Consider the following 25,065-nt stretch of genomic DNA (forward strand, 5'->3'; position numbering starts at 1 on the left):
ACACAACTATGAGACGAGATGACCCACACACACGGTGTGGCGAGCTTAGGGTTCTGCTGGCTGTTTCTATTCTCACCTCCTCGCCTCAAACGTGGCCTGCCTGCCCTTCAGATGGGATGCAGCGGGCACTGGGCTCAGGCCTTCCTGAACTAATGGGGGGTGCTGAGAGAGGCTGGGGTCCCCTCCTCAGCCCGTCAAGGGTCTGCTCTGAGGGAGTCAGGTGCCTGCTCACCATGCCTGCTGGAGGCTCCACCCCCACCCCTGAAGCCACAGATACCACTGCCCCCACGGCTGCCCCACCGGGCTCAACAAAGCAAATGGCTCATGAAGCATGAGAAGGTGTCAGGGAGGCAGAGGAAGCCAGAAGCAGGGAAACACATACTGAAACAGGGCCTCGGCCTTACCAAAAAAATCATCGCGCACTATGGGCGCCGTCCCAGTCCCAGGGAGATGGGCGACCAGGGCGGGAGGAAGGAGAGGGAGAGAGGAGGGGAGAGAAAAGAAGCGCGTTAAGCCCGTGTGATAAGCAGGCGGGGGGACTTCAGGGCTAATTCTCGCTGGGTTAGGGGTGGACACAGGAGTGGGACAGGAGGGGCGGGAGACGGGATGGGGCCAGCTACTCCTTCCAGAAAGTTTACCTTGGGTGGTGAGGTGGAGGATCAGGGCAACACAACTGACATCTTACACTAAAATCCTGGGTTGGTGGGGTGGTGGGGTGGGGGGTGGGGGCTAAGGACAGAGGTCTCTGCAAATGAGGGAGAGCTGTGACCAGGCCCCGGGTGCCCTTGAACATAGTGGGGAAGTAGCACGGGGATGGGCAGGACCTCAGAGCCTCTGCTGAAAGCAGAAAAGCAGGAGCTTGGTCCATGTGCCCCGTGGGGAGAGGACTCCTGACTTCGAGGGTGTACCCAACAGAGGGGAGATGCCACAGCACTGAGTCTGTACTCTGTGTCCAGTTAACTAGCCTCCACCTCTATTGGCTCTGTAGGACCTTAAGAAATGGCCTACAGAGAGAGACAGGGGTCAAGGGCACAGCAGCTCTCCCTCAATTGTCAAGGTCACTGTCAGTGGGCTGGTGGAGCAAACCAAAAGCTTCCGAGCAGCAGTAGGCTGGTGAGCAAAAGCACGTGTGCCTTAGTGGCCTGGACCAGGATTGGGAGGGGACAGGCTGCACAGCTGGCGGTGACTGGGCAGCAGCAGTGGGGTGTCCCAGGGTGCCACCCCCTCCACCTGGACGCCACCATGGGGAAGAGGGTCCGCAAACAGACAGCAGAGATACACACCTGAGAACTCCCCTGGGGCCGTGTCCAGCGAAGCACAGAGAGACGGGGAAGGAAGTGACAAAGGTTAATTGGTGACTGAAACCAACAAAATGAAGAAACTCTTATTAAAGAAAAAGCGACGATGATCAGCCATTTCCACGTTGAAGGGCCCAAAAGCATACGAGCAGACGACCCCAGGCCTGTGGGTGCCAAATGCATCCAAGGCAGGAACCCTGAAGGAAAGGGGAGGTCAGAACATCACGCTCCTCAGTCCTGGGGGCCCTGGGGCAGGCGTGCAGATCTAAAGCCTGCTTGCCCCTGTACTCCCACCACCATCAGGAGGGCCAGACCCCTGTAAAGCTAACGTGTGTGTGGGTGTGGTGTGGTGGGTGCTGGGCATCCAGCCTCACAGGCGCCCCCAGAGTGAGTGAGCCACGGACAAGGACCTGGCCTCGGTGGGGGGTGGGGGTGGGGCCCTGGCCAGCCCAGGTCTTAGGGGAAGGGCAAGAGCTTAGGTCAAGGGCAACCAGAAGACAAGGGCCCTACTGTGCAGGGAGGGAATCACTGAGTCAGGATGTGAGGGGTGGGGGGGGGGGACGCTTGTACCAAACTGCTCTCTGCCACCCAGCTGAAGACTTGAGGAAATGATGCTGTTCTATTTGGTTCATTTCACGCAGAATTGGTATAAAAAGTCGCCTGACTTAAATGACAAACTACAGAATCTGTGGAAGGAATTCAAATGATAAAGTGGATTTATCATTTTGATAGGCGGTTCAGAAGTGGATGTGTCCCCTCTCATCTCTACTTCCCAGGCAGCTGCTGTTCACGCTTGATATTCTCCTTCTCAGACATCTTTCTAGGCAGACATCAGTTTCTAAAAAACAAAATCGTGACCACCACTCTCCATCCTCTTGCACAACTTCCTCCGTTGCACCTCACACGGTATCCCAGGACCCCTTCCACATGAAGGATCCACGATCACCTTGAAAGCTTCGATGTATTTCCACATGGAGACGTCCCATCATTTCCTAGGGCATCGGCTCCTTTGACAGGTATTTCGGGCCTGCACGGTTGTGTGTGGGCACCAGGACTCGCGCACGGGCTCCTGTGGGTGCCTTGGCCCTATCTGAGGAGAGGTGGTCCCGCTCCCTCCAGGTCCAGCCTGGCCGTACCCTGCCAGCTGGCCTCTGCCGGCCACCTCCCATCAGCGGGGTGGACAGTACCCACTTCATTTTTATCAATCATTTGAGGAAAAAGAGTTAGCTGTATACTCTCTCACTATTCATTTCTGTGTTATTCTTGAAGTTAAACATCTTTTCAGGTTTGTGGGTCTCTTCTGTGAATGTCCTGCTTTATCCTCTACTCATTTCATATTAAAAAAAATTTTTTTTAATTAATTTTTGCCTGCATTGGGTCTTCATTGCTGCACACAGGCTATCTCTAGTTGCGGCGAGTGGGGGCAACTCTTTGTTCCGGTGTGCAGACTTCTCGTTGCAGTGGCTTCTCTTGTTGTGGAGCACAGGCTCTAGGTGCAAGGGCTTCAGTAGTCGTGGCATGTGGGCTCAGTAATTGTGGCTCGCGGGCTCTAGAGCACAGGCTCAGTAGTTGTGGCGCACGGGTTTAGTTGCTCCGTGGCATGTGGGATCTTACCAGACTAGGGCTCGAACCTGTGTCCCCTGCATTGGCAGGCAGATTCTTAACCACTGCACCACTAGGGAAGCTTCCTATTGTACTTCACTTCTTTTAACGTTAATGGTGGAGACCATAAATACATATATATACATACACATACGTACATACACACACACACACACACACACACACATATATTCTTTGGTTTTGGCAATGAAGAGAAGCCCAGATTATGAAAATACTCTCCAATATTCTCTTCCAGTTCTGTTATCCTTGTATTTTTATGTTTAGATCTTTAATCCACCTAGAAATTATTTTTGTGTTCAAAGTGAGGTTGAATTAGACCTCATTTTTTTCCAAGTGGCTAGTCAACGAATCCAGTACACATATTGAATAATCCATCATCTGAATGTCTTCAGGAACTGGTGATGGGGGACCAGGCCTCCTGTCACTGACACTTCCTCCAGCTGAGCCAGACTCTGGGGACTCGAGCAGACCCCAGCTCATCCCTCCACCCTGCTGGACAAAGGGCCGGCCCCTCACTCCAGGGCTCTGTCCACAGATCACAGGAGCTCGCGGTTCTCCTCAACATCTCAGGGCTGCCTGCCTTGCCTGTGCTCTTCGTGATGAAGGCTCCAGAAAGGCACCCAAAGGCCCATCACTCCCAAGAGTGGGGTCTCATTCCAACCAGAACTAAGTGGTGCCTGAGAGGGCCCCCGCCCGCCAAGCGTTGCAGCACAAGTGCCTGGGCACTCACCATCAGGTGAGAAGACGATTCTCACTTCAGCCCCTCAACACAGACCCATCAGATGCACTGGTTAGAGCTTCTCACGTCAGGCACTCCTGCTTGAGGGAACTGACCTCAGGAGATGCATCAGACATCATTTCCCTCTCAGGAACCCTGCTGCAACAGACTGCACCTCTATCTACTGACTCAGTCAATGTGGCTCCAGGTAAAACTCACTGGTGTGCGGTTTCTAGTTCTCTGCTTTTCTCTCCCATCACTCTTTATGGAGACTCTGGCGTCCGGAACGGTGCTGTCTGAACCACAGGATGTGGCCACATGCTAGAGCGTCTGCCAGCCCCGGGGGCGCCAGGATGGGTGGGGGGCAGTCACATGGAGTGAGCACGCACACCATCAGCACTGCACCTGTGGGCGCTGCAGGGGAGGGGACAGCTCTGCAGCCTGGGGCCACAGGGCAAGGCAGGAAACGTGGCTGACGGGATGGACTGACTGGCAGGCCACCCAGTGCCACCAGGTAGCGAGGAGGCCAGTGAGCTCCGGTGATCTCATAGAACCATGCGAGGCATCACAATTGTAGCAGAAGCATCAGTCACAACAGTCAAAAGTGAAATGACCCAAATGTCCATCAGTGGCTGAATGGATACATGAAATGTGGCCTATCCACACTGAAACATTATTCAGCCATAAAAAGGAATGAAACTCTGACACACTCCAACATGGACGAACCTTAAAGGCATGATGCTAAATGAAGGTAGCCAGATGGAAAAGGTCACTGACGTGAAATGTCCAGAACAGGCAAGTCTGCAGAGATAGGAAGTAGAGCAGCAGTGCCAGGGTGGTGGCAGGGAGCGACTGCTAGTGGGTACAGGTTTCGTTTGAGGGGCAGTGTAAAATGTTCTAAAGTTATGTGGTGATGACTGCACAAATCCGAACGTGCTAAAAGTCACTGAGGCGTACACTGAAAGTGGGTGGATTGTATGGTGTGGAAATTCCATCTCAATAAGGCTGTTAAAAAAAGCACAGCGGTGGTCGGAGGCAGGGCTGCCACCCTGGGTGGGACCTGAGTTCAAGTCCTGGCTCTGCCACTTCACCTCGGCCTCTGTGACCTCAGTTTCTTCATCTGTGAAATGGAGACACTAGCAGTATGAGGCATTAACGGTGGCTGGGTATATAAAACATTGGTGTCGCTCTTCTTGTAAGGCCCGTGATGAGTGTTGGAATCTTGTCACATGACGAGACTGAAGAAAGGTACGAGGTGCATGGGCCCCCGCTTCGCCCCTCAGACCTCCTCCAGAGCTCTGCACCAGGAGCGGGAATGCGAAGCTGGGCCTCCGACCCTGACATGGAAATGCAAAACATCCTATGTCTGTATGTCTTCCTAGGGAGATGCCTTTTACCTTTTTATCAGGTTCTCAAAAGCTCAAGAAAGTGTGGTGCCCTGCTGTGTAAGCTCTCTAGTGCAGGAGGCTGCCCCCCAGGCCCGGTGCGGCTCCAACATTGCCCGGGCAGAAAGGCACTCCTTCCAGTGACCACCCGTCACAGCCTGGATCCCAGGTGCCTCCTCTCGGCCACGCCCGGCCCTGCTGGTGTGAGCACATGCAGGGGAGCAGCCTACAGCCCATCCCCACGAGTCCACACCTGTCCAGGGGGTTCCCACATCTAGAAAGATCTACGCCCGCAGGTAGCTATGACAGTGGTATTCAAACAGCAAAAATTAGAATTGATTAGGCAATTCACAGTCACACAAAGATAAGGAAATTAAAACGTGCAGAGGAATCTTAGTGGTTCAGGGAAACATTAACATCAGCCATGAAGAAAAGGCCAGACAAAAGCTGCCACCCCACGTCCCAGGTGCGCATGCTGGGGCCCTGGCACCTGGGAGGGTGTCACTCATCACGGCTTGGGGGCTCCTCTGGTTTTTACTTCCTTCTTGGCAATGTCTGATATTACTTTAATATTATTATCAGCATGTATCCTTTTTCTAAAAATAAAAAAATGCCTAAAAATTGAATTTATATGGTAGTATCTGAAATATGTAAAGAAGAGAAGGATGTCAAAATACTAAAAGTGACTATCCCTAATGAGTAGACTTTTTCTGAATACTAACAGCTTTTGTGTATTTTTAAATATATATTTTTACAATGCTTGTGAGAAAAATTCCATTAAAAATATATACTGCCAAAAGCGGGCATCTCTGTCTTGTTCCTAATCTTAGAGGGGACGCTTTCAGTCTTTCACCATTGAGTATGAATGTACTTTACTGAAATGTACACCTAAAAACTGATAAGTTTTACATTATGGTTTTACCACAATTTGATATATACAGTTGTGTACCTGTATCTCTGGCTGAAAATTCTGGCTGAAAAATTTAAATTCTGGCTGAAAAAACTTCTGTTCCAGGCACAAGGCATGCTGGTGCTAAACACCCCAGATGATGCTGCTGCCTGGACGTCTCCCCACCCTGAGTAAGACAATCAACTTATGAGAACTAATAGGAATGCAGGCCCACTGCAAAGAAAGCGAGGCTGTTCCAGCTAAAAACGCCAGCTGGGCCCCCTTCGTTTGCAGGTCAGGCCTGGTGGTGTGTGCAGCTGGCAGGCCGGCCGGGCGGCGCTGTCTACCCGGGGAACCGGTCCAAAGATGCCCCGAGTCCCTGCTGGTGCATCTATCAGGGGGGAGTGAGAGCAGCAGAGAGGCTGGCAACAGAAACCCTCAGATGCCAGACAGCTCCGCCTCCTCAGGCAGCAGATGATAAAACATGGATCAAACGTCAGAAGACAGCCTTCCCGGATTCTCTTAGTGGAATCGCTACCACCCTGCTTGCCACGTATCCAGTGGAGGCAGCTGCTGCCCCTCCCCAAGGAGAAACAAGAGGACCCTTCCTTGGGGTGTGGGGAGGGGACAGAACAGAACCACGGCCCTGACGCCCACCTTGCTGGCTGCTGAGCAGGAGAGAGGGCTTCGCGGACAAGGCCGCTTCTCCAGGCTGGGGCTCCGGACACACATCTGGGCCAGGGGAGCTTGAACCCCACTGAGAGACAGCGTGACTTCCCTCCACTGCCCTGAGGGCCACAGCCTGGCCTCAGAGCCATGCAGGCTGCCCTCAGGTACAGGCATACGCTGGCACACGGGGCCTGGCTCGGGCAGGGAGGGAGGACTAGGAGCAAGTCTGCATCAGGCAGGCTGTCTCTGCACCCGTCTCAGACATAGCCTCACAGGGCTCCCAGAGGGCACTGACACTGTCTGGGCACGCTCCTCGTGGACTGGAGGAGCTGGCAATCACCACCCTCCCAAAACGTTCCTAGAAAGTGGGCTGCCCAGGGGAGGGGCTTGGAGCAGGGCTGGGCTGAGGGCTACTGGGAATGGGTTTCTTCTTGGGCTGACAAGATGGTCTATAGACAGTTGCTCGAATCCGTGAGCACCCCAAACCCCACCGAGCGGCACACTTTAAGAGGCGAGTTACGGTAAGTGAATACATCTCAATATTCAGTTTGTAAAAAGAACTTCCTGGCTCACAGAGACTTTGCTTTCATCACAAACTCAACCACAACAGGGTCCCGGGGATGGTTGTTTTTACCTAGCAGGTCGGCCCCTTCGTCCACATCCCCGATGACCTCGGACCCCGCAGTCGACAGCTCGTGGTACAGGGAGTCAGTGTTGATGCCAAAAGCCTTGTTCACGATTCCCTGGGTTGGGCTGTGGGGACACGCAGCCAAGGAAGGTAGAGTGAGTGGGCAGCACCACTGGACCGCACACGGGGACACCTCTGAGGGGCCACTCGATGCCAACACCGCTGGCGCAAGTGCAGGTGTGGCGGGTGGCGGGTCAGTGTCCTGGGCAGTTCTCCCACCTCGAGGGGCTGCGAGGCACCTCTACCAGGGGCACCAACTCCCAGGGTGAGTGCTGAGCCATTCGGGACTGGCTTTGGGCCCAGTGAGCACCTGCTGCCCGTGCGGTCCAGGCGGGGCTCCCGGCCCATGTCCAGCTCTGGGGTGGAGTCGATAATGTCCTGAACATCAGACCACTCGTCACTGCTGCCCATGCCTGGGGGAAACAGTGGAGCCCAGGGTCAGGGGGTGACCAGCAGTTCCCTGTACCACTCATGGCTGCCCTGGGGCCCCTTGTCCGGAGACCCCACGCTAGGCCACCACAGGCAGGGACGGTCATGGTGGGGGATCTTCCCGAGCTGGTGGCTGGATGGGGCCTGTCCCCCAGAACTGTGATCCCATCTGAACAGGCCATTTTTTCCTTCCCTTTTCTCTGATTAGACTGTGTCTGCTGGATGACAGTGGTCTACTGTCAGGCTGAGTTGTGTCCCCCAAATTCACAGGCTGAAGCCCTGGACCCCAGTTCCTCAGAATGTGACTGTATTGGAGATGGGTTTTTAAAGAGGTGATGAAGGTAAAATGAGGCCAAAGGGTGGGCCCTGGTCTCATCTGACTGTTTCCTTATAAAAAGCAGGGGTCGGTCAGGACACACATACAGAGGCATGACCACTTGAGGACAGGGCAGCCAAGGAGAGGCCTCAGAAGCGACCAGCCCTGCGAACTGGGAGGAGACATGCGTGGTGCTGGTGAGGGTGGGGCGCTGGGCAGGCAGGGCGGCCAGTACCTATGCTGACGTTGCGCATCTCCTGTGTGACCTGCACCTCCATGTTGCGGCTGTTGCGCTTCTCCCGCGCTCTCTTGTTGTTCTTGGAGCTGCCGCTGTAGTCGCCCAGAGGTTGCAGGCCCTCGCTGAGGGGTGTGACCGCAGCCGAGGGCACAGAGGACGTGGGCGTGTTGGACTTGGTGCCCGTGGTGCTGGGCGTGGCTGCTGCTGAGGACTGGCCTGACTCGGACATCTCATCCTGCGGACACTGGGGCCAAACACAGGAAGAGGGAAGCTCGTGGCGCGGGTCAGGTCCCCCGGGGAGGCCACGAGGGGTGGACCACGCAGGGCCGGCAGGGCCTCGGCCACCACCACGAGGCCCCCTTGCTTGGGGTCTTTGCCACTCGGCCGCAGTAAAACAGCACTCCGTGCCAGAATGGAAGTGACAGGAGGCCACTTCTCTCCCGCTGGGCTGATTCCTCCCAGCCTCTTCACTTGACTCATCCAGCCTCTGGCTTTCCAGAGGCGGCTACACCTTATTTAAATGGCTTGGGCCAGGCTTTTGGCTTGCACGCTTTCCAGTATGGGGCTAGACACGAAGCTATGTGGATGTGGCCGGTAACCCCTTGCAGCCGGTGGGTGGGCCGAGCTAAGCCCCAGCCCAGGTCAGGGCAGAAGCTCCCCGGCTGGGAAGGAGGCCGGGGAGGCCGGCGTGCCTTCTGATCAAGTTACTGCTCCACTGCGAGGCCCTCGAGGGCTGGTCCCTCTCGTTCCTGCCTCCTGCCTCCCGCCCTGGCCACAGTCAGGGGCTGTGACAAGTGGGCACCTCCCCAGTTCTGCCAGTGGTGGCCTCCCCAACAAAGAGACACCAGGGGATGGGTCTCGCTTAATCTCCACGGCCCAACCGAACCAAAGTTTGCCTTCAACACCTACGCAAATGCAAATTCCACAGAATGGGACGTCCCCCAAATGTTCCGAGAGCGAAAAAAGACCAGATTAGTAAAAACTGCAATCAACTGTTGACCTTAAGAATCTCCCTGGAGAGAGAACACATTGTTTGAATAAATGTGGACAGCAAACAAACATTCCTCTCCTACCGTCTTTCCTGGTGAAACCATCAGGGAACCTCAATAAAAATAGCCTCCGCTCTTCTACGAACTAACATCGGTAACCCCAGACTCACCCCCGACTCATCCCTGAGCAGGTGCCGTGGGGCCCCCGCAGCCTCTTTCTTGCCTGGTGCCGAGAAGGGGCATGGCCTCAGGAGGGGCTGAGGCCCATGGGGGCGGAGGGGGGCAGCACTGAGAGGCCACTCTGGGTACATGTTCCCATCGGCGCCAGATCACACGGTTTCCTCAGAGGACACACTTTCAGGAGAACTTTCTTACAAGAGGAGCTGATGACGGGGTGTCGGCCTTCTCTGTGAAGCTGGATGGATGCTGGGACCAACCTACCCCCACCTTTAACTAGGAAGGGCTGACTGTGCTCCCATGGCCACCTCCAGGTGACTAGGAGTCAGAGTGGTTTGGGAGCCTTGTGGGATCTGCCTTTTCCCGAGCAGCCTGGTCCCCGCCAGGCACCGCCTCTCCCTGGGCTGAGACTCTTCTACCCGGAACCTCACATCCTCGTTCTCCTCTCGACAGGGCTCCCATCCCAGCAGCTGTGTCCCCGAGGGACACTTGGTGATGTCTGGAGACACTTGTGGTGACCAGAGCTGGGGATGGGTGGAGGCAAGGTGCCCACAACACCCCACAGGGAACAGGATGGCCCCCATAGCCAACAACACTCATCCGGGTTGCTGATGAGCTGTGGTGAGAAGCGCCCCCTGCAAACATTTTTGGTTTGGGTTTGGGTTCTGCAGCTCAGGGCCAATTTGTAAAGAAAAAACCCTTTCCTCTTCACAGCACCGTGCACACTGCACGCCTCTGTGGTGGGGGCCCGAGTGCTCTCCCACAGGGAGGGTTCCGAGGAGAGTGGTACCCGAGGAGGGCTATGCTCCAGGCTGATGCACAGGGACTTCCACAAAGACGGCCGGACACATGAGCCCATGCCTCACGGAAGCACACACTGTCAGACCACCTGACTCAATGGCCACGCTCCCCACCTGTCCGTGATTTGAACACTGTTTCCGTGGGCCTCCTGACTCTGGTAGTCACCGTGGGTAATTCTGCGGCATAACCAGGCCTCCCCCTACTCCCCTAGCTGTCTGTCGCCTGCAGGCCACCACTTACCCACAGGACACTCCCCCTGGCCACCACTTACCTAAAGAAACCTGCCAACCTCTAACACCAACGTGCAGCAGTGACCTCCAAATGCAAAGAACCCACATCCCAGCGGCCATGCCTCCCATGAGGAGCCACAACTGTTTGGTTAAAACACTGAAAATACAGTACATAAAAACAAAAAACAAAACAAAAACAACAAAACAAATTAAAAAATTAGAAAAACTTGAAAACCTAGAGCATAAAATAAAAAGAACTTAAAAGTAATTATTAAAAAAAATCAAACAAAACACACCTATGAACTAAAACATATAAAGGACTATAATTTATTAAGAGAGAACGATTTCAGACGACGCAGGAGAAAGAGAGACGCATGAGAACACAGGCTAGCCCAAGGGGCCGTCTGGAGACCCCAGCCTCCCAGCTTTCTGAGGCTCAACGCCCCTGCAGGGGCTTGGGGGTACACGCCAGCTGTGGGCCCTGCCCCTTCTGCCCGGACCCCACTTGCTGGCAGGACAGCCAGTGACTGGCGGGCACGAGGAGTGCTCACTCCGCGGAACAGACGCCGAGTGAGTGGGGTCGCTTTCCGATACAGCTGACAGCTTGTGGTGACCTCCTGCAGCCCAGCTGGACACTGCGAGGCAGGAGGACAGCCGGCAATGAATTGCGGCGGGAAGGAAGCTGTGGGGAAGACTGGGCCCACATCCACTGCTCGACCCGGCCCAGAGGGTATCCTCTGATGGCCTCAGTGGGGAATCACCAGACCCAGGGCGAGGGTCTGGTCTCTTCAACGAGCAATGGGGCCCGCGTTCCGTCCTGCCACAGCCTGCCTTCACCAGATGGGCTGAGCTCACAGACCAAGACTGGCAGCAAGTGCCCAGGGGCCCTGCACAAGGGCCTGCCCTTGGCCTTCCCAGGGCCCCAGTGCTGGGGATGGAGGGTGGGTGCTCTCACTGCTGAGCTGAGCACACTCAAGATGTCTTCCTTCTCAAACTCAGGTGGTTAGCACGGGTAGGCCGGTAAGAACAGCCCAAAGAAGAGAAGCTGACCCCTGGCCTTTGACTTTCTCCTGGTTGGAGTGCAAACCTCAGATGCTAGAAGGACAACACGTGTGGGGTGAAGCCCAGTCTGGTTGCGAGGCTCTGGGTTATGTTCGGGGATGGTCACTACGCTCAGCCCTGCCCGATGGGCACGCCCTGGCTGTAGGCAGGTCCCCGAGCAGTCAAGAGTCCCGGCTGCGGCCACACCCTCCTGAAAGAATGTGGGGCAACGGGGAGCCCTCACTCCATAGCACGGCTACAAAACCTGGTAGCTGGAGCTGAGCTGCAGCTGGCCGAGGTCACTCAGGTGCCAGTGGTCCCCCGCAGGCATGAGCTTGCCCCCCATCTGTGCACGTACCATACCGTCGGTCAGGGGGAAGACACTCAGGGAGGTGGGGCGCTCCTTCCTGTTGAAATGTGGGGAGAGAAGGAGAGGGGGGATTAGACAGTGGCTCCTGAAACAGGGCTGCAAACTCTTTCTGGACATGCAGATGCTTATTCTGCAGCTGGAGCTGCTCTAAAAGACGCCCCTGACCACGGGCTGTAGGGAAGGGCGTGACCTTCTGGGTGGCCAGGCACACAGGACCTCAGACCCCTCTGACCTGCAGCCGCACTAATCAGCGTGTTCACCCGCTCAGGGCATCGCCACTCCGCTGTGATCCCATAGAACATTTCCCCTCCGTTACACTGTCATTTATCACTTTTATTTATTTCCATTGTAAACAGACACCTGCACAGCAGTGCCTGTGATAGGCCCTTTGGCATCACAGGCAGCATTGTCTGGTTCCTCCTTGGCCCTACTTCTGCCTCCTGGAGCCAGCCAGGAGGAGTCAACCCTTTCTCCCCTGTTCTTTGTTCCTCGCCCTCCCCCAACACCCCATCACTGTTTTCAGGAGACCTGGGTACGGAGTTTCTCATGGGGCGCTTTTCTCTTGCCCCGAGCAGTTCCCCCCGTCACGGAGCACTGACACCACAGAGGCACCTTATAAAGCTATGCTAGCCAACTGAGAATGTCCAGTGGGCTGGACTGATGCTCAAAGCCGCCTGCCGTGGGCTCAGTCCCTGGGATATGCCCCGCGGGCTGTTAGCGGCGAGGGAATGGAGCCCAGGCCCAGGGCAGACACATGGCGCCCCAGAGCCTGTCGGTGGCTGCATGGAGTCCATGCTGCTCAGAGCTGTTCAGGCCAAGCATCTGAATCCCTGACACACAGGGGCTGAGGTGGGAGGGGTGGCAAGGCTTCCTCAGGGGTCCCACGGAGCCGGGTCCAGAGGCTGGGCTGTCCTGGAGGGAGGATGGTGGCTTCCTCACAGTGCCTGGAGGATGCAGGTGATGAACAGGGGAGCGGAGCGGCCGCCATGACCAGAACTTCCTATGGCTGGCGGGCAGCTGCCTGAGGCACGACTCTGGGAAGAATGTCTCTCTGGGGGTGCCCCAACGGCTCCAGGGCGGCGGGGCTGGGGTGCAGCAGGAGGAGAACTCCGAATCTGGAAGCCCCTCCGAGCTGCTCGAGCTGTTGGGTCTGTTCTGTTCAGGAAGACACTGCCTCCCGCAGAGCAGGGTCCCCAGACCTGTTGGGACCTGGCTGTGCCTCTGGGGGCTAAGCTGTGGGAGGGACAGGGCCAGAGGAGGCCTGCAGGGCTGGACAGGGGCCTCGGCCGCTCAGGAAGGCGGTTTCCTGCTGACGACCTCAAGTGCCTCATGCAGCCGTTGTCCCCCATGACAGACGACACTTTCTTGGTTAAGAGCTCAGACGTCAAATTAGAAAGCTCTGGGTCTGCAGATCCATCCCAAGCTCAGCAGCCCATGGCTCAGTCCTCGCCAGGCTGTTCTCTGACCACAGCCCCCAGGCCCTCGGCGTCCGGGAAGGCAGCCACTGCTCCGTGGGCTGCTCCTTCAGGGCTCCCAGCCCCTCATCCACCACTGCTCCTCCACTGGGCTCCCAGTGCCCATATGGGGGTGCCTCTCCTGGGGCCCAGCTCTGACCTCGGTGGGGGACGCACATAAGGGGTTCCTCGGCCCAGGCTGTCACCAGATACCACAGGGTAACATGACGGCAGGGCAGGGTGGGGCCACCTGCCCCCCAGGATGAGAGCCCGTATCCATCGCCCGCCTCCACGACTCTATGCGTCAACAGACAGCCAGGCCGCACTCCCTGATGGAAATCCTCACGAGGATCGAGTCCTGCGTCCTCTCCGCTGCTCCCCGCAACCGCAAGCCTCAAGAGCATTCGCTGGGTGCTGCTGACTGCCGGCCAGAGCCCATCCAAGGCTCACCCACCGTGTCCTCTTGTTATAGCCCTGCAGCTCCCCCGGGAGACGCCAATGCTCGTCCACTTCAGAGGCTATAGCCCGAGGGCGTCACGCTGCTCGCAGAGGTCACGCCACTGGCTCTGGGTCCTAAGTGACTGAGCTGGGCTGCCTAACACCAGGCGCAGGGTCTCCACCCCTGCCCGCCACCTCCTGGGGGTGCAGACATGCGGCCCCGACCCGCAGGCCGGGTGGACGTTTGCTAGTGGGGCCTGCACTGCTACCTGCTTCAGGGCTGCCTTGGGGCCTGGGACCCGCCTGCCTCTCCTTGGCAGCAGGCCCTGTCAACGCCAAGTCCAGAGCCTCCAATCTGTATGATTCCGGCAGCCATCCGAGCTCCCCCAACCCGAGGCCCAGGGACAGCTGCAGCCTTTACCTTCTCCTCCATGACTGGCGAGGACTGCAGGGCAGTGACAGACGAAGGCCAGCACACGGCGGGGACAGCACAGAGGGCAAGACAAGAAGGCAACATTAGAGAGGGAAGGTTGGGGGCTCTGGGGGCATGTGTGCGCACATGGAGAGGGAGGTCCCCATGGAGACAGACAAATGTGGAACACGCAGATCCTATGCAGGATGGACACAGGGCACACAGACACACACCCCCTTGGCTTGGACGGCAGGGTGCGCCCACTCAGCCCCGGGCAGTGGGTGAGCGTCCTCCCCACGATGCTCCTGGCACACGCAAGCACTTGAGTGTGCAGTGACAGGGCACACGATTGCATACGCCATGTTCACGGGCCCACGCACGCTCACCACCGGTTTTGTTTTGTTTTAATTGATTTATTTTATTTATTTATTTTTGGCTGTGTTGGGTCTTTGTTGCTGTGTGTGGGCTTTCTCTAGCTGCGGTGAGCGAGCGCTACTCTTTGCTGCGGTACACAGGCCTCTCATTGTGGTGGTTTCTCTTGTTGTGGAGCATGGGCTCTAGGTGCGCAGGCTTCAGTAGTTGTGGCACGCAGGCTCAGAAGTTGTGAATCACGGGCTCTAGAGTACAGGCTCAGTAGTTGTGGTGCACGGGCTTAGTTGCTCCTCCACAGCATGTGGGATCTTCCCAGATCAGGGCTCGAAACCGTGTCCCCTGCACTGGCAGGCGGATTCTTAACCACTGCGCCACGATGGAAGCCCTCACCACCGGTTTTATTCTAAAGACACACAGATTCACAAAACCAAGCCAGGACTGAAGGAAAACTGTGCCTGTCTGGGCTCAGCAGTGGCCAGCAGCTCCCCGGCACTAAGGACGAGCCTCCTCGGGGAGCCGGAGAGTCTAAGCTAAGATGGGCAGACACACATCTGTCCCCAAAGGATACAGAGTTGTGGCTAGAGGGGTACACCCCAGAGAAGAGCAGGCCAGGAAGGCAGAACAGGGCTTTCCCCTTCATCTGCTGCAGTAGCACAGGCCACAGTGGGATGTCTGCACTCTCTGAGCCCTACAGAGGCCAATGCCCAGCGCAGTGAGAGAAGGCCTGTGCTTTCTCTCCTTCCACCAGCGTGCCCGCTGGACATGGGAGGCATGGCTGCCATCCACATCCATTCGTCGGAAAGTGGGCCCAGGACCGTCAGAGACGCACAGTGGGCCCTGGGAACATCTCCATCACAGCCCAGTGTCCAGGCTGGCGGGGCAAGGGCGGCTACAGGGCCAGCAGGAGCCCAGAGTCTCATACACTGTGGCAGCAAGCATGGGGCAAGCGATTTCCTGTGCCACAGTGAGGTTAAATGTCTCTAGCCAGCTGACAGAGCAATGGAGGCAGCCCAAACGCAGCCCTGCCTCTCTGCTTCCCAAACAAGCTCTGCTCCGGCCACCGCCCCGCAACACACACACACACAGGAAGGCGCCTCTTCACTGCCAAGGCACAGGAGGGTCGCAGCTGACAGCCCCAGGCTCCTCCTTCCTGCTGGCAGGCATCTCTACCCCCGTGGGGCTCAGGAAGGTGTCTTAGCAGAGAGTGTCCAGGGCCTGGAGAGAATGGACACACAGCCAAGTGCACCCTGGCCTTGGTGACACCCTGAGGAGGATCAGATGGGGACACAAGGCTGGGCAGGAATCTGGGCCTGAGCCCAAACTCTAGGTAATGCCCGAACAGCCAGCCTCTGCAGCCCCAAAACAACACGAGGAGCTCCCGATTCCAGGTTGGCTTTGGTGCAGTTCCTTGGAAATTCCCTCAGCAACTTTTAAGGGCCAGGAGTGAGGCTTTCACAGTGTGTTGGGAAACGGTGGCTTGGAGATGGGTATTTCCTACCTTCAGATAAAACTAACCCAGAAACAATATCTGCAAAGAGTTTTGCAGTTTAACACACTCTTTGATACACAATCTCTCACTTAATTCTCACAGAGCCAGGGGGGTCAGCTAATGACCCCCTGATACCCTTTCCTGGGGCACACACATTTACAGAAAGAAAGCATCCACAACAGCTGTATCCCCTACTCCCCACGAGAAGCGGCGAGACTGTCTAAAAACATGCCAGTGGTCCCCTGGATGACTGCTCTTCCTAGGCCCTGCTAGGCCTCCGCTGACATATTACACTTTCCGTTTTCAAACTGGAAGACTCAACAGCTTCGCCCACCATGGCCCAGTGAGTAGCTGACGATGCCCAGAATGGAAGGGCCTGAATCTCCTTGTTTGCAGACATCACCCATCAAGGAGACAGGTGCAGAGAAAATAGAGCTTTTTCGTGACCAGACCTGGGGCTTCCGGTGTTCGCTGCAGGAACAAGGGGCCACAGCTGCAGAGGCACGAACGGCGAGCTCCATCCATTGGGCCTGGGGTTCCAGCCTCAGGCACCTCCTCCCTCCTCCAGCCTGATGGAGCCATGGCCTCCCATGGTAACACCCTGGAGAAGATCTCTGACAATCTGCTCCTGGGGTACTGAGGTGTGGTTTTATCCTGAATGAAGATGAAGCAGGAACCTGGCCTCTGCAGGCTTCTCTCTGCTCCCCGAATAAAACCAGCATGGCGGGGTGTGACTGTGTCTGCTGGTCACCGAGGTGTGCAGGCCTCCCCTACCACCTAGAGTCGATTCTCGCAATTCGAGCTGGTTGTATTCTACAAAGTCACCGCAAACACGTTTGCTTGTAGAAGAAACATGTACATAGGTAGGTACACATCTCACACAGATTAGAATCTCCATTCCTCACTCATCCTGGTACACTGTTTCCTTTATTTTACAAAACAGAAAACGAGGTGCTAGAAGTATTTAACATGTCTTAGAGGACAGGGGCCAGAGCTGGGCTCCATCCAGTCCCCACTGACTGGCCCCTGGACCCCAGCGTCTTGCAGGACACTGCGCCACCCGCTGCCCCCATCCCTGGGCATCTCTGCAGGAGGTGGAGCGTCGCCTGGCACCACCTCAGCTGGCACCCTGTGCTCTGGGTGACTCAAATTTTTCACTGCTCTGCGCACATCTGCAGATGACTGTGAAAGTGCCATGAGTGGTGATTTTGAGGCTACAAATAAATTTTACAGAGTAGGCGAATTCAGAAACAGAATTTGCAGGTATTAGGACGGACTACATGGTTTTCCCTGGGTCTCTGTGACGGCCTGCGGGCCCGCAGCAGGCCCACCCCAGCCCCTCACCTGCTTGGTGCCGTCCTCTGCACACACCCCGGCTCAAGCCACACACTCCGACCGGACACCCCTCTCCCTGAGTCGGGGGTGGGGGCCACGGCTCCTCTTGGGGGAGGGCACCAAGCTCTGGCACCCGGCTTCCCGCCCTACCTCCTCCCCGGCAGGGTGCTCTCGGTCTGGCTGTTCCCCCCGACCTGCTGCATCTTGGACCTCTCGATGTGCTCCACGTAGGTCTGGATCATCTGTGAAGAGGACACATCCGAGTGAGTGCTCCCTGCCCACGAGGTCCACCCGCCCACCCCCTATAGCCTGTGCCACTTTCACCCCCACTGGGCTCGGAGAGAGATGAAGGCAGAGTTCAGGGAAGGGAGTCTGGCCACATGAGGCCCAGGGCTTTCAGGTTCAGCAGGTGAACCCCAGGGAATGAAAAGGCAGTCAAGGGCGGCAGCCAACCCCACGTGTGGGGCTTTACCACTTCCTCGTGGCCCTGGCCCCGTGGCGGGGATACCCACCTCTGTGTGCCGCTGGTGCAGGGCATTGTACTCCTTCTTCATCTCCGACTCCCGCTCCTCCAGCCGGGAAACTAGAAAACACAACCAATGTTTGTCAACTGCACAACCCGCTTCTCCAGGGCACGTACTTCTCTGGACTTGACTGCTGGGGGACAGAGTATTCCAGACAAACCCTGCCTGGACCCTGAGCTCAGAGGTGGCCTCATCAGCGCAAAACACCCTGGGGACCCTAGCAGGCGGTTCTGATGGGCCCGGGTCTGGGTGCATCACCGTGTGTGCGGTTATCTGAAGCTATTCAATCCTGCTACAGAGAGGCAGAGCTGGGTAAAACTCACACAAGCCTTGCTCTCTATGTCTAAGTCACGTTGTGTCACATGTAGACAAGGAACGAGCAGGTGGCTTGTGGACAGAGGCAGAATTCAGAAGTAAGCAGCCTCTGAGACACACTAAAGAGAAGAATATCTGAACACAGGATGGAAAACACAGGTGTCCCTCACACGGACCAGGGGCTGGAAAGACCAAGTCACGATCGTGCCACCTCTGGGCTGGCAGCTGTGTCACCCCTGTGACACCCAGGATGGTCCCCACCACGTGTGCTCTGACCAAGAGGCACAGGGAAGCACCTGAGTGCCACGGGCTAACTGGACAGCCAAGCCACGGAGCCAGCATGCTGCGGGCCTCAGACACCTTGCATCTGTGGCCCTTTGTTCCAACGTCAGTTCTGTTGAACTCTGTACAGAGCGAGACAGGACACACAGCAGCCTTGTTCTCCCCTCTCCTCAGTCCTTGCCCCTGATGCTGACCAAATGGAAAACTTCAGACTGTACCTTGGAGTTTACATGTTTTCCTTCTAAGAAAAGATGAAAAGGTTTCACATGAAAATTATTCTAAGCAAAGGGAATATTAAGGATTCTGTGTAGTTATAGAAAGGGTGGATCTATGCAAAACTAAAATGGGCCTTTCGGTTTGCCTCTGCTCCACAAAGACTAGCATGTTTGTGTGTGTTTGTGTTGCCACTAGCTGTGCTCACCTACAACACTCGGGGGGTATTGGCTTTAGCAAAATGGGTTTCCAGTTTTGGTTTGGGATACGGATAGACCCAACCATCAAACCATTTTTTTTTTAAATTAATTAATTAAATTTTATTTTTGGATGCGTTGGGTCTTCATTGCTGCAAGCAGGCTTTCTCTAGTTGCAGCAAGTGGGGGCTACTCTTCGTTGCGGTGCGCAGGCTTCTCATTGTGGTGGCTTCTCTTGTTGGGAGCATGGGCTCTAGGTGAGCGGGCTTCAGTAGTTGTGGCACGCAGGCTCAGTAATTGTGGCTTGTGGGCTCTACAGCACAGGCTCAGTAGTTGTGGTGCACGGGCTTAGCTGCTCTGTGGCATGTGGGATCTCCCCAGACCAGGGCTCGAACCCATCACCTGAATCGGCAGGCGGATTCGTAACCACTGCACCACCAGGGAAGTCCCTCTTTTTTTTTTTTTTTTTTTAATATGATCTTAACTTTCCAGAGGAATGAAGGCACCTGTTATCCAAGGTAATGAGGTAAAGCAGCAAACTAGGTCTCAACCATCAAAACCACTAATTACAGAAAACTGAAATTACAGGGTCGTTATAACTTTGAGAATATAGTTTAAACAAAGACTTCTAAAGGTAAAATAATAGTTCTTATTTTAAAAAAACCAAAAAACAAAAACAAAACAACACAAAACCCTTTCCTCGTCTCTCCTTGTAAAGGGACAGGGTGTTCCCATAGGCACCCTGGTCGGCCATGAGTGCCCCCTAGGAACTGTCATTACAGGGGCACCATTGTTGGGCCCAACTTTCAGGTCACAAAAGAGCACCCGCTCCTCAAGCAGCTCACAGACAGGAGCCCCAGACAGCAGCCAGGAGCTCTGTCCTAAAGGGCCACACAAAGTTCACAGATCTGTGAATTTTGGGTCAGACTGCAACACTAAGCAAAAGTGCTCTGTCATCAGAGGGGCCTTATTTATAAATTTTATTTATTTCCACAAAGGATTTGAGGCCATTTACGGAAATACAGAGCAGTGTAAAGATAGAAAACAAATTATTGAGGGAATCACAATGAAAGTAAGATAAGGCTCTCCTTGGGTTTTCTCACTCTCTTTTTATCAAAGGCTCTCAACATCCCTCCCAGCTGGGTTGGTCTGAGAACAACAAATGCATTCAAAATGCAATTTCATCTCTCCGGGCTAGCGACTTACTCTGATCTGCGTAGTTTTTGGCCTTCAGTTCCAGCTGGCGGGTCTGAAAGTCGTAGTGTTCCACCTGGGTTTGTAGCTCTTTCTTCTCTTGTTCCAAGGCATCTTCAAACTCAATAAATTTCTATACGTGCAAGGAAGAAAAACAGCAGGCGTCATGAATGTGGGACAGTCAGATGACAGCAGCCCCTCAGAAGGGCTCACGCTCAGGCCCAGAATGTGGTTTCTGCACCCCAGAGCCGGCTTCCCTTCCCGTCCACCACCCGCCACAGCCCTGTGGAGAGCTTCCCAACAGTAGATACCACAGCCTTCTAACCAGCTATCCGCCAGTCACCCGGGGCCCTGAAGTTGGAAAAGCCTACACACGCTGGCTTTAATCTTGAAATTCTTAATAGTTTTTGAACAAGGGGCCCCCATTTCCAGTTTTGCACTGAGCCCCACAAATTATGTAGCTGGTCCTTAGGCAATGGAGTAATATTATTCCTCTCAACACTGCACATCTACAAGAGGCCAGGTGTGGACTTCCCTGGTGGCGCAGTGGTTAAGAATCTGCCTGCCAATGCAGGGGATATGGGTTTGATCCCTGGTCTGGGAAGATCCCACATGCCGCAGAGCAACTAAGCCTGTGCACCACAACTACTGAGCCTGCGCTCTAGAGCCCGCGTGCCACAAGTACTGAAGCCCGCACGCCTAGAGCCCGTGCTCCACAACAAGAGAAGCCACCGCAATGAGAAGCCCATGCACCACAACAAAGAGTAGCCCCCACTCGCTGCAACTAGAGAAAGCCCGCGCGCAACAACAAAGACCCAATGCAGCCAAAAATAAATTAAAAAAAAAAAAGTCTCTAATTTTCAAAAATAAAAATAAAGAGGCCAGGTGTACTTTCCTCTTAACCTGTATCTCAGTCACTGCTCAGTTCAGGAAGCCATCCTTCGTGGAGTAATCGGCAATGCATAGTACTGTTCCGATTCTTTTAAAAACAAGATGGGGGGTTGTTGGCCTAGATTTGGAACCTGCACTTTATATGGTAAGTTTCTGAGCAAAATTACTATCGAATCAAGTGAAAAGAAAGCACTTTGTAAAATAAAAGAAAATCCTAAATGTTCTTAGGAGGAGACCTAGGTTAACACTGACAGCCCAGGGTAAAGGCAGGGTCTGGGGGGATGGGCACTGGGCAGCAAACCGCGCCCCCCCCCCCCTTGGCTAGGTGATGGCCTGAAGGCCACAGCCCTGCAACAGCCCTGATGGGAACTGTTAACACCTTGATTTTACAGCGTACAAAATGGAAATATTAGAAATTTCATTTGTAGGAAGCATAAATGTCAGCTGGGTTCTTAAGACACTAACAGTGTCGCAGAAGATGGGAATATAAAACGGGCTGTTGGTTCCAGGTTTTGGGTGTCTGGGAGAGGCAATGAGTTCATGGTGGCCATAGCTGTATTTCCTGTAAAAACTGCACCCAGTCCCCCACCCCAACTCTGGGCCCCAGAGACGCTTCTTCCTACAGCGGCTTCTCAGAGGTCTTTGTGCTGAAAAGCACTGGGGCTCCTGCCCAAAGGATGACTCACCCAGTGCAGTGACAGAGGGCAAAAACAACCGGGGCGGGAGCGGGCGGGGGTGCATCAGAAAGAAAATCTGTATTGATGACATCACTCACAACTTAACTAAAATGAAGAACACCCGCCCCATTGCCAGGAAAATGCACACAAATGGTGCAGCGGCACAAAAATTTAAAGTAAGCGGTTTTGAATGACTGTGGCCATGACCAGCATATGAAGAATAAACAAATGCTATTAATTGGCTGGTAAAGAAATTATTTAACTTGGGTAATTTTAATTCCTATTACTTAAAAAAAATTAAAAGAATGATATAAACATATTCTTTTGTAGAAAAATCAGAAGAGAGTGTTAAGTGAAAATAATACTTTTAAAAAAACGTAATTCTGCCATGCTATCAATGGTTAAGAAACAACAACAACAAAACCATAATTCTACCAACCAGAGAGGGTCAGTTAAAATTGGGTGACATTCTTCCAGACATGTGTGTGTGTGGAGCGGATGTGCCATCATTTTGTACACGGTATCGTGACCTGACTTATTCACTCGTTTACACTGGAAATGTCTCTCCACACTGAGAACTGTGCTCTGCCACTCCTACTTCTAACAGTTGTGTGTTCCCCTGTCGGTGTGTGTCTGCAGAGCATAGTTTACTCAACTGATCGCCTCCTGTTGGACTTTCAGGCTGCTTTAAAACGTCCGTTATTATTGTTACTACTTGTGTATCTGCCCAGTGGCATCCTGCTCCCCAGGCCAGACAGGCACCCCAGCCCACACCCCCCAGGTCGGGTGGCGCCCTTCCCGGAGCCCCCATGGCCTCTGTGCTGCCAACCCGACAGGTGGGAAAACAGCAGAGCATAACTGTCTTAATTTTCAGCTCCTGGATTACTAGTGAGACTGAATAAATTCATTAGTCATATACACTACATCTAACAGCTCATTATGTCCTTTGTCCGATTTTCTACTACAGGTTATTTTTCTTAACAATTTGTAAGGACTTATTAGACCCATTCAAGAATTTGTCTTCTACGCTGCAAGTACTTTTCCCAGGATGTAGTCTGTGTGTGTACAGTAGTTTACTTACTTCTACACCATTTACTTAATAATTTACCCTTTCTTCATTGCTCTGAATGCTACCTTTATGATATGGTACCTTCTAAGACATATTTCGGTCTATTTCTGAGCCAGTAACCAAAGGTTTTTTTAATCACTTTCTAAAAAAAATTTGATTATTTATTTATTTTTGGCTGTGTTGGGTCTTCGTTTCTGTGCGAGGGCTTTCTCCAGTTGTGGCGAGCGGGGCCCACTCTTCATCGCGGTGTGCAGGCCTCTCACTGTCGTAGCCTCTCTTGTTGCAGAGCACAGGCTCCAGACGCGCAGGCTCAGTAGCTGTGGCTCACGGGCCTAATTGCTCCGCGGCATGTGGGATCTTCCCAGACCAGGGCTCGAACCCGTGTCCCCTGCATTGGCAGGCAGATTCTCAACTGCGCCACCAGGGAAGTCCCCAAAGGTTTTTTTAAACTTGTAGTGTAATAGCATCTTTTAATAGCTGATATACATTTACCCTCTTAACTCTTCCTTTTCAGTATTTTCTTGGTTACTCCCACTTGTGAATTGTTCTAGATTAAGTTGAGAATCATCCTGAATCACTTATATATTTATTTTTTGAATCAACATTTTGCCTGTCAGAAAGCATCAGTTCTCTGGTCCTCAGGAAGGGTCCCTGTTTTTCATGACAAAATGCTCAGGGCTGGACTTGGGCTGAATGGAAAGCTCATCTTGAGCCAGTGAAGAGCTGAATGATGGGGCGACTGGGGCTGGAGGATGGAAAATGCTCCCTTTCTGTAAACTGAGCCCTGTCCTACCTCCAAGCTGGAGAACCAAAGTTTTACACAAAGAAAAGCGTTCTGTGGTGCTAACACCATTTCTCTAGAATTCCCATCGGTATTTCATCATATTACCTGCATTTCATAGCTGAGAGCCAGCTAAAAAGATTTCTAGATGAAAGATGACTGGCTGCCCCACGCAGCATGTGGGATCTTAGTTCCCTGACCAGGGATCAAACCCATGGGCCCTGCAGTGGAAGCGTGGAGTCTTAACCACTGGACCGCCAGGGAATTCCTCCAGATTCTTAAGAAGGTCAGACAGATGTTCCTAAATCTGTCCTGATAGGTGATCGTTAAAATCCAATGTAGATGAGAGTCCCAAAAAGCTTTGTCATGCCATAAAACAACCGATATGCTTTGAGATCCCCGACGAAGTTGGCCCCAAACCAGGTGACATGCAGAAATCCTCTGATGTTATGATATTGTAAGGCCTTTCAGCCCTAGGAAATACTGAGACATTAACTGAGAGAGAAAACATCTAGGTAAGCTGTGTACATGTATGTCCTCAAGGCCAAAGGCAGAGGGCACCCCAAGTGGCAGGGAGACATGAACGCACAGGACAGTTGTGGTTCCCAGGCCACAAGGAATCCTGGAGCCAAGGGACAGTCCTGTGATGGGAATGGTCAGTCATCAGTAACCATCTGCAGACAAGGGGTGTGAGTGATCACGATCACAATCACGTGGCAGCAACTCCCCAGATGAACAAAAAGCCCCAAGGAACCCACAAGGGACCACCAGCATACTAAAGGGCCAGCCCTCAGCTTCCCTGCTGGGCTGGATCACACACTGGGACACCGGGACACTGCAGGCTCTGCAGGTTGGCGACCACCGCACTTGGCATTTGGGGAAGAACAGCTCTTCCCCGCTACCTTGAGGGACAGCATCGAACCAGACAGAGCTGACTAGGGGGCATCTCAGGGGCTCCAAGTCCACGAAAACATCACAAACACAATATGCTATTCTACAGCTTAAAAGGCATCCTCTTTCTTCCCCTCCTGAAAAAACTCTTTCAACGTTATTACAGTAATTTTAGTTAACAGAAATGCAAGCTAACTGTTTAACTGAAATGGAAGATGCAATGCCACCTTCATCAAATATTATGAGGGATAAATAACGTGAAGGACCAGTGCCTGGCCAAGACTAAACAGATATTTAATCATTGCTTTTTTTTTTTTTTTTTTAATCATTGCTTTTTATGAGGAAATGCTTGGGGCTAGACTTGGGATGAAGTAAGAATCACCTGGACAAGTAAGGAGTAGTTGATGGAATAAAGCAGGGGCTTTGTGGTTGGTGGTTAAATGAATAAGTGAGGAAAATACAAGTTCTCCTCCAAAACGAGGGGGGCAGCTGTGGCGGGGGAGGTGTCAGGAAGGAACTCTAGTAACTGGGTTAGAGTCACAAAACAATAGATGTTTTCAAGGAAGCAGAAAATATTTTTATTTACAGATCATTTACTTTAGATTTAAGAGAATCAAGAATTTTCAGTGGTGGGGGACAGGGTAAGTTATCTCTATAAGGAAGTCGTCCA

At 53.7% G+C, this 25,065-nt stretch overlaps 1 protein-coding gene across 4 annotated transcripts in view; it reads right to left on the reverse strand.

The window, feature by feature from the left end:
• MAPK8IP3 (mitogen-activated protein kinase 8 interacting protein 3) overlaps positions 1–25,065 on the reverse strand; it is a 47,335-nt gene that overhangs the window by 11,189 nt on the left and 11,081 nt on the right. For 2 of the 4 annotated variants that reach the window (XM_082671694.1, XM_082671693.1), the window contains exons 2-9: positions 20,099–20,219; positions 17,874–17,944; positions 17,512–17,603; positions 11,757–11,898; positions 8,251–8,497; positions 7,581–7,683; positions 7,217–7,335; positions 1,284–1,295 (exon numbers count right to left, since the gene is read on the reverse strand). In XM_082671694.1, the coding sequence (XP_082527820.1) occupies positions 1,284–1,295; positions 7,217–7,335; positions 7,581–7,683; positions 8,251–8,497; positions 11,757–11,898; positions 17,512–17,603; positions 17,874–17,944; positions 20,099–20,219 (907 nt within the window). Of the gene's footprint in view, positions 1–1,283; positions 1,296–7,216; positions 7,336–7,580; positions 7,684–8,250; positions 8,498–9,162; positions 9,631–11,756; positions 11,899–17,511; positions 17,604–17,873; positions 17,945–18,496; positions 18,602–20,098; positions 20,220–25,065 lie in introns of those variants that run through there. The other 2 variants (XM_082671695.1, XM_082671696.1) reach the window with 2 other exon arrangements.

Source organism: Grampus griseus (genome assembly GCF_964374135.1).
Source record: "Grampus griseus genome assembly, chromosome: 14".
Lineage (NCBI taxonomy): Eukaryota > Metazoa > Chordata > Mammalia > Artiodactyla > Delphinidae > Grampus > Grampus griseus.